Source organism: Conger conger, chromosome 17, assembly GCF_963514075.1.
Source record: "Conger conger chromosome 17, fConCon1.1, whole genome shotgun sequence".
In the NCBI taxonomy this organism is placed as follows: Eukaryota; Metazoa; Chordata; class Actinopteri; order Anguilliformes; family Congridae; genus Conger; species Conger conger.
Window position 1 is genome coordinate 3,496,239 of NC_083776.1, and position 9,762 is coordinate 3,506,000.

Here is a 9,762-nt window from a genome sequence, read left to right on the forward strand (position 1 = left end):
TACAGTCTATGGCATATATAAGGGTAATCATGGTGGTGAGTTAGGGAGGGAAAGGTGTCGCCTGAAGAGATGAGTCTTCAGTCTGCGCTTGAAGGAGGTCAGAGACTTCTGACATCCATCGGGAGGTCATTCCACCACCGTGGGACCAGGACAGACAGCAGTTGTGAGCGAGAAGTGCAGGTGTGGCGAGGGGGAGGCGCCAGACGGCACGAAGTGGCAGAACGGAGGCGTCACTTGTACTGTATCAACTGGAATTGCATGCTTAGTGTTTCTTTGAATTATGTTCAGTGGTTTTGCAGGTAACTCTGCAGCAGAGCTCTGTATGTGAGTGTGTGTGTGTGAGTGTGTGTGTGTGTGTGAGTGTGTGTGTGTGTTTGCGGTTGACAGTACTCTGCAGCTGAATTGTGTGTGGTGTTTTAGCGATCGACAGTATTCAGAGCCAAGCTCTATGTGTGTGTGGTATTTTTGTTGGGTGTTTTCTGTGACTAATCTGACTGAATGGATTCTCAATGACCACCCTCCCTTGTACATTTTACATGCTGTCCCCCTCCCCAATGGCTTCTGTGAATGTAAGTAACTGAGTGACTTTATTTGCTTTTATTTCAAAGCCTCCATTTCCTGTAGTCCTGAGGTTTTCATGCTTCCGTTAAGCAGCTTAGTGAATACCTGTGTGTGTAGGTCCTGTGTATTGGTTCTGCAGAACGGAAGGCGAAAAAACAAACAAACTGATATTTGTGCACTTTTGAGGTTTTTTATTGGGCTACACACACACACACACACACACACACACACAAAGTGTTGAGCGTTTGAGAAACAGATAGCATAAATTAGACTGGCAGCTGTGATCAGTGTTGGGTTGAGCAAGCAAGTAAAACTATTTGTGCAGCACTATTTGTATTTCATACTAAACTGCAACACAATGTGCTGTACATGGAGATAACAGAAATATTAAAAGGAAAATGTAATGGACAATAATAAATAGTTAAAAAGATTTAAATGAAAATAAAAGTGCTCTATTCAGGGTCCAGTCCTCTTCGGGAGCAGTAATGAGGTCCGACCCCAGACCAGGCCCCTGAGGTGGGTCTAACCCCCCAGGAGAAGTTAACACTGAGACAACGCCTTAGGTGAAAGCCACGCTGAAAGATGGGTCTTAAGATTTCTTTTAAAAATGTCTACAGACTTGGAGTCACAGAGACTCTTCGGCTGGGCTGAAGTCCACACGCTGGGCGTGATACGTCAGTTTGACACGGTTCACATGTTGCGCTCTGTCCTGTCACCCCCAGCGCAGGGTAACACCCCCCCCGGAGGGTAACACCCCCCCGGAGGTCGTGGTGAAGGTGAGCCCTCATGCCGGGGGGGGGGAGCGGGGGCTCTGCGGCCAGCACAGGAACATGTATTATTCATGCCTGTGGGGGTTACGCGGGCAGACACTCGATCCCGAGGAGGGAGAGAGGGAGAGGGTCTCTACCCCGCTGGTTTCGGGTTACCCCCCCTCCCCCCCCTCGACTGAGGTGCAGGGAGAGGGGGTCGGCTGTCAGGCCCACTGAGGCCTCCTGAAACCTGCACTGCAGTCTGAGCTGAGCCGCCCTGCGTGTGCTGTACACAGCCCTTTAAATATAACCCTGCTGTAGACCCATCTCAGGCTCTCCAGATAAACACTGACTTTGCCGCAGTTAACTTCAATCTCATACCGTGTTTTGGGATTTTTATATGGAGATATATATTTTCTTTTTTGTTATATATATTCTTTTATTGTGTTTGTGCAAAAACCTAGATCGTGCTGAGGTCCGACACGCACTGGTTAAGTGTGCAGACACACACACACACACACACACGCACACACACAAACACACACAACACAAACCAGATCGCCTGTGCTGTGACATAACTAATCCCACACCCCCCACACACACATCAGTTTGGTAGAAATCCAGTAGATCTAGTCCCTCTCAGGTGTTAAGACCCCCGTTGGTCCTGTGTGTAGCCCTGTGTGTAAACAGCCTCTGTGAGCTGGGCTGTAGCTCTGTGAGCTGGGCTAGGACTCTGGCTGAGTCTCCTCTCGTCCTCCATCCCTGCAGCACTCTCACTGGCTTTACTCTGCTTTCCCCTTTCAGTGTTCGACCAACTAGATCTCGTCACGTACGAAGAAGTAGTGAAACTGCCAGCATTCAAGAGGAAAACGCTAGTCCTGTTAGGTAGGTGGGATTAACGAAGAGTTGTTTTTTGGGGTGTTTTTTTTGGGGATGTTTTTTTATTTTTTTATTCTGAATCTGTGTTCTAGAGCTTTTGGTGTTACCCGTTGCTTTCAAATATTACCAGTAGTGATTGTTACATCAGTTATTATAATGTTCGGTTCAGAATATTCTGATCACATATTTGTGATAATGGACCTTAAAAGAGTAATTGCACTCACTGTTCCAGCCTGGCTACGCCTTCAACACAGTTTTGGACAAAAAAATGCATTCTGGCGTGGGTGGAGTCGGTGTGTCCATCTCATTTGCATAAAGTATTCTCTGACCAATCAGGTGCCGGCAGTGTTCCATTTCGTATTGATCCGTAACAGCTGGCTTGTCGTTAATTTAAACAGACAAATTGGTGGGCGTCAATAATTTTGCAACTGGATATCCGGTTGACCTCTATATATGATGAATGGCGTAGAGTTACCCTGAACAGGGTACGCCGATGTCCAGATTTGGGCCCAGACTGCTCTGCAGATCACATTTTTCTAATTTTATATGCAGTAGAACATGCTTTTCGACCAGTTTTTTAAGCCAGAAGATAGAAATAAATGTTGAAATAATGGCATGTTATAAATGTATAAAATGGTCATACAAACATATTTAAGCTAAAAACACTTTGATTGAGGGTGTAATGTGAAAAAGGGTTTAAATTGGGAAAACCAGGCTTGGCCGTGTGTTGACTGTGGGATTGTGGGTAATGACTGTGGGCTTGTGGGTAATGACTGTGGGCTTGTGGGTAATGCCTGTGGGCTTGTGGGTAATGACTGTGGGATTGTGGGTAATGACTGTGGGCTTGTGGGTAATGACTGTGGGATTGTGGGTAATGACTGTGGGCTTGTGGGTAATGACTGTGGGCTTGTGGGTAATGACTGTGGGATTGTGGGTAATGACTCTCCCTTCGCCCAGGAGCCCATGGTGTGGGCAGAAGACACATCAAGAACACACTCATCACGAAGCACCCCGACAGATTCGCGTACCCCATTCCACGTAAGCCCTGCCCTCCAAACATTCCTCCACATTTTCAGCAGTCCGTAAGTATTTGGACAGTGACACATTTGTTGTTGTTTTCTCTCTCTACTCCAGCAAACAAATAAAATGAAATGAAACAATCAATAGTCTTTCAATTTGGGTGGAGTGATGTATAACAGCAGCTACAATTCCTACACTGTTCACCCAATATGGATGTAAAAAAACCCTCAAATTAAAGCTAAACGTCTGCACTTTAACCACATAGTGATTGTTTTAGTTCAACTGCTTGTTTGCTGGTGTACAGAGCAAAAAACAAACAAACAAAAAAAAATGTGTCACTGTCCAAACACTTACAGACTGCATGTATGCGTGCTCCGTCTGTACGTGTTAAGAGTGCGTCCCGCCCCCCCCCCCACCCCCCATCGCAGACACGACCAGACCTCCGAAGAAGGACGAGGAGAACGGGAAGAACTACTACTTCGTATCGCACGACCAAATGATGCAGGACATCTCCAACAACGACTACTTGGAGTACGGGAGTCACGAGGACGCCATGTACGGCACGCGGCTGGAGACCATCCGCAAGATCCACCAGCAGGGCCTCGTCTCCATCCTGGACGTGGAGCCTCAGGTGCGGAGCCCGTGTCCGCCTCGGGTCCGGGTGGGCTGTTCTGGCGCCGACGGCTGGTGCCGCGTCGACCCGTTCCAGATCGCCGCTTCCAGGGTCGCGAAAAAGGGCCGATCCGTTTCGGGATTTTGTGCCGACTTTTCTCCTCTTAGTGACTTAGTTGGCTCTATCGTATCTTGCTTCTTGCTCTGACATTTCTCCGAGCACCGGCTCTAGCCGTAGACTTCAAGCGTATCCTAATGATTGTACTGTGCCGAAGTATAAGAGTGACCCGGCATATTTTATGGAATTGTCAGAAAACTAAAACTTTAGGTGATTAGTTGGAAGAAAAATCGAGTTGTGCACCCTTGCGATAATACGTTGATAATACGTTGATAACACGTTGTACAATAAGATCCGCACAGCCATTGGGCCCTTGAGCAAGGCCCTTAACCCTGCATTGCTCCAGAGGAGGATTGTCTCCTGCTTAGTCTAATCAACTGTACGTCACTCTGGATAAGAGCGTCTGCCAAATGCCAGTAATGTAATTGGTTCAGTTTTATGAAAACTTACTCCCCGGTTCAGTGGGGTCATCTATACACTGAGTGGTTTTTCTTTTCTTCCGGGTAAGCAACTGAACAACTGGTGCTACTGTCTTCACACCTGACTCCTAGGTAAAGGGTGGGTGGGAAACCAGCAGTTCTTGGCCCTTGAAGACTGTGATTTTATGATTTCTGCTGTAGTGGATTGATAACTGACACATCATTATCTTAAGATTGATAAAGCAACAGGGGGAACATCTGACACCTCTGGAAGAATACAAGGGTACCAATACTCCCCTGTTACAGATCAAACTGGCCCCAAAACACACGGCACCCAGATCAATCATACTGCTTGCCCAAGATACCGGGGACACAAAAAAAAAAGATTGATAAAGTTTGCTTTTCTCTTTCACCAGGCGCTGAAAGTCCTGCGCACAGCTGAGTTTGCACCATACGTTGTCTTCATCGCTGCTCCAACTATAACCCCTGGCATCAATGAGGTAAAAATACACACATACCCGCACACACACACACACACACATACACGCGCACACACACACACACGCGCGCGCACACACACACACACACACACACACACACATACACACACACACACACACACACATTACACACACACACACATACACACATACACACACACATACACACACACACATACACACACATACACACACACACATACACACACATACACACACATACACACGCACACATACACACACATACACACACACACACATATACACATACACACGCACACACACACACACATGCACACACAAAACATTTTATAGGTAAATGGACTGCATTTATATAGCGTTTTTATCCAAAGCGCTTTACAATTGATGACTCTCATTCCACCCATACACACACACCCATTACACACCAATGGCGGGAACCCTTGAGTACTTTCAATACACCCAAGGCGGGGGGGATAGAATCCTGCAAGATAAAATCTTCCAATTGATTTGACGATTGCTGTGCTAGGGTTTGGAGTGAAAACCTACAGGACAGTAGATCTCCAGGAACAGGGTTGAGCAGCCCTGCTCTAGCTGTTGAATGAGGTGTACTCTGTTAGGGTTGGAGTGAAAACCTACAGGACAGTAGATCTTCAGGAACAGGGTTGGGCAGTCCTGCTCTATACTACTATGCCACAAGCCTCAGATTTACAGTACGTCTAATGGAAGTGCACTGTATTTTATCATGCTTGACTAATCTGATGGTTAACAGTTGGAGCAGTTTTGAGATGAGCATCATTGATACACGTGCATCCGCTCAGATAAAGGTCGGCTAACAGTCAGTATGTAAAGACATACGTGCACTAGATCCACCAGATACTATGTCCATGTCTTCAGGAACACAGAAAGCCTGAGCCAGTGTGTTGAGTTAAAATGCATTTATGTGTTTTTAACGGGGCTTGGTACTCTTCCTGATTCAGCGCAACATCTGTTCTCCTGTCCTGTCTCATCTGCTGTTGGCGACGGCTTTAATCTCTGCAGCTATGCATCTGCTGTTTCTAAGCTTTCCTTCCCTATCTGTACTAATGGTAGGGTTGCCCAGGGAGGGCATTGTCCAGGTTTTAGATTATCTTTGGTAATTTTCTGTCAATTTGGGAATGTTCCAACTCATGCCCCCACACAAATTAAATCACATGAGGATTGTCTAGATTCTCCAGACAAGATTGAGTTACAGTAGCTGTGGGTAAGAGATATAATTGGCCTAGGTCAAGTTATTATTTGTTGTCAAAAGAAATGATATTATTGCAAATACATATGCCTAATTTTGCTGTCTTAGATGGAAGTAAATTACTAGAACATGTCAGGTTCTCCCCAATAGGGTGGTGCTCAGACTCTTGTGTGATTCATAAACACATGTGAAGTGGACATGTGGTCAAAGGAGTGGCCTTATTGACTGATAAGCTTTTGAAGGTCATCATTTCCTGTTTACTGGGGCATTAAAACCGCCGGAACATTAAGGGTTCAATAATTCAATTGAATAATAATTCATTTATTATGGAAAACAGTGGCTAACTGGCCCTAATTTCTCGCAGAACTAAGCTGGGCCCATTAACACCAAGTCATTAGGATGAGATTGCAGTTTTTAAGTTCCACAGAAGAGTCGTGCACGTGCGTTACATCCAGACTGTGCCACACTGAAAGCCTGGTACTGAAGGGCAGAGCTTTGACAGAGTTCCCCTGACTGCCTGTCGGTGCGCTAGAGCAGCAATGACACAGGCCACCGTAGAGTTTACTTGGAGATTCGACACGGTGGTGGCATGATCTGCAATTTTTCTCAGGCAATCTTGAAATTCGTAGGATTTCCTTCCTTTGCGTATCTCACCTCATGTGAGATATGTATGTCGGTAGCCTGTATACAGTCATGTTCAGGCGTCTTTGGATGGGGAAGTGCGGAACACATGGCCGAGAGAGAAGTGTCTTTCTGCTGTCATCGATCGGAGTCGTTTACCCGCTAGTTCCCAGGTCCCGAGCAGGGTCGCTGTGCTAAAGGGGTATGAGAGTGCGTTTAAGCATATACGTATGTGCGTCTGCATGCTCGTGTTTTGATTTCTCTCGCCTTGCCTCATGCTGCGTTCAGCTGCCCCGGTGGTGCAGAAAGCTTCCTGTAAGTATGAGCGCAGGCAGCTCCTGGTCCTCTGCTGTGCCCTTTGACCCCCCCGGAATCGTAGCGTGCGTGTTCTAGAACGTAGAGCCCCGTGTCAGTATGTGTATTCTGGAACGTAGCGGCCCCACGTCAACGTGTGTGTGTGTGTTCTAGAATGTGCGGTAGAGCGCCCTCTGTCTGTGCGTGTATTCTGGAACGTGGCAGCCCCACGTCAACTTGTGTATTCTAGAATGGAGCCCTGCGTGACTGTGCGTGTTCATAGAGCCCCTCCACCCATGTCATCTGGTTTATATTTATATTATAGTCCCTTTATGTAACCATTAGTCTGTCTGGCAGTCGGGCAGATGGTAGGTGGGGCAGGTGGTGGTCATGTGTTGATGTACACTTCTGATGATACCCTCAAGGCCCAACACTGTCCTCCCTAATATCGTCTCACCCCAAAGGACAGTTACGTTTGCTTTGTGATTTTTATATGTGCTTCTGTGTGTGTATATATATATATATATATATATGTGTGCCATTGCGTGCGTGTTCCAGGTCTCTGAATCGCAGGCATAATCCTAGGCTTAGTTTGGCAGACTTCATTGTCCTGGGTAGTCATTTCAGCATCCTAAGTCTGATACGATATCTGTAGCGGGAGTGTTTACTCCACATCGTCACCTGGAGTGCCAATTCTTTTAAGTTTAAGAATATTTCACACAGCCCCATGGGGACAGGCTGAGGTTTGGCTGTGCTCTGGGTGGGTAAAGGACACCGTATGCGCAGCGATAGCTCTGCGGAGCCACACCCGCCCTCAGGGGGGTGGTGTGAAGGGCTGGTGTGTGGCTCCACAGTCCGGCTCTTCGCCCTCCGCGTGCGCTGAGATCCCGTCCCTCCCTCTCCCCTGCCAGGACGAGTCCCTGCAGCGGCTCCAGAAGGAGTCGGAGGTCCTGCAGAAGACGTACGCGCACTACTTCGACCAGACCGTCATCAACAACGAGATCGACGAGACCATCAGACACCTGGAGGAGGCCATCGACCTGGTGTGCACCACCGGCCAATGGGTGCCCGTCTCGTGGGTCTACTAGCCCCGCCCCCCCCCCGCCGCCCCGCCCTCCTCCAGCAGTCCTCCCGCTGTCCTGCCCCCCCCACCCCCCCCCCAACTCCTTCCTTTGCAAGGCATCTCTGCTGAAACTTCATCATTCCCCCCCGGGAGAGAAAAAAACGACAGCCTCAGACACTCTGAATCCTCGGTGTACACGAACTGCCACCCAGTCCGCCTCGGGGGCCGCCCCCCTACAGACTACCTTGCCGTAGTGTTGTATAAAAAAAATTAAAAAAAAAAAAAAAAAAAAACATAAATAACTAAATGAGTAAATATTGTCCTGTCCGTATAGCTAGGAGGCAACACTTCATAGACTTGTTCTTAAAGAGGCAGTATCCCAGCCGGGCCGGCTGTGTGGAGCGGGACGGAGACGCGTGGATAATCAGTCCGCAGCGATGCACTCTGCCCCCGCTGTGTGCCGTGTCTTTGCAGGTATTGTGCTTCTCAGTCCAGCTTCTCTCCGCCTGGACCCCTATAGAGAGAAGGAAAGCACATAAACGCCGCATAGTTCCCCCCTATTGCGCCTTCTATTTATTTAATCAAACCGCGATGCACTGCAATCACCTCTTTCTCTCCCCTTTCTCTCCGCCTCTCTCTCTAGCTCTTTCACTCTTTCTCTCTGCCTCTCACTCCGTCTTTGGTCTCTTTTTACCCGTCTCCCTCTCACCTGACACATTGGCCCCCACTTCAGTGTAAGATTTCTCGTTTACATTTCTGAGTTTGCACAGAGGCCAATACCTCCTCCGTTCTCCACAGATACTGTCTCTCTAAACGAACACGGAAATGTCTCAGAGATTTGAACGAGGTCTCTTGCATGTGGACATTCTCGAGCTTACGTGCTGTCAGTGTCCGACTACTGTTATCTGCAGCACAGCACAGCACATCCCGTTTGGTTGGAAGACAAAAAGAAAAAACACGGAACAAGGGAGGAGAAAATAAAAAAAAATAACACCTATGCACTTCCCTTGCGTTTTGGGTGACCTTTGAAAAACGACCAGTTCAACCCTGTAGTGAGATGTGTTTGTAAATTGTCTCAATTTAATTTGTTGTAAGACAAAGGAGGGGGGAATGCAATCTATTCCAGATTCACCATTTCAGAAACGTGTTGTCTGAGAGTATTAATGTTTTAATTAAGTTTAATCAAAGGAGGAAAAAAAAAATGCTGATTTTTATTCTGTGTGTAATTGTTTCAAAAAAAGAGGTGCACATTTTGCAAGTGAAACACCTTGCAGATGAAGAACCAGTCTGTGCATCAAAGAAGCTATGTACATGAAAAACCGTTTACTTCAAACTGCCCTGTGTAAATTCTTCTGCAAATGACAAAGCAGTTCTTCAGTATGAACAGTTTTTTAAATATATTTCCTTTTATGTGTTCAAACAGTAAAACGTCTGTGGATCTTATTTTTCTTACATACACATGCATGCATCTCTTTTTCTGGCTTGCAGTAATCCTCCGTAGAGAATGGTATCAGACGGCGTTCAGGATGACTAACACGTACACCCAGGCTCTGTTCATTTCCCTGTGTTGTTCTGCAGCTGTGGCTGTGGCTGTGGCTGTGGCTGTGTTCTGTGGCTGTGGCTGCAGAACAGGGCTGTGGTTGCTATAGAAGAGAGAGTAGATTCTTGTGACCCTACGACCCGAAGACGCTGCTTTTGAAAGTGTTCTGCATTTTAAAA

General features: G+C 47.1%; 1 protein-coding gene across 14 annotated transcripts in view; it reads left to right on the top strand.

Moving 5' to 3' along the window:
• The window catches only part of LOC133116186 (peripheral plasma membrane protein CASK-like), a 195,707-nt gene extending 186,236 nt beyond the window's left edge, over nucleotides 1–9,471 (top strand). For 10 of the 14 annotated variants that reach the window (XM_061225490.1, XM_061225489.1, XM_061225484.1 and 7 more), the window contains 5 exons: nucleotides 2,115–2,195; nucleotides 3,147–3,227; nucleotides 3,638–3,840; nucleotides 4,775–4,858; nucleotides 7,892–9,471. In XM_061225490.1, the coding sequence (XP_061081474.1) occupies nucleotides 2,115–2,195; nucleotides 3,147–3,227; nucleotides 3,638–3,840; nucleotides 4,775–4,858; nucleotides 7,892–8,068 (626 nt within the window). In that variant the 3' untranslated portion in view covers nucleotides 8,069–9,471. The remainder of the gene's footprint in view (nucleotides 1–2,114; nucleotides 2,196–3,146; nucleotides 3,228–3,637; nucleotides 3,841–4,774; nucleotides 4,859–7,891) is intronic. The other 4 variants (XM_061225493.1, XM_061225491.1, XM_061225485.1 and 1 more) reach the window with 1 other exon arrangement.
• Nucleotides 9,472–9,762: the final 291 nt, after the last annotated feature.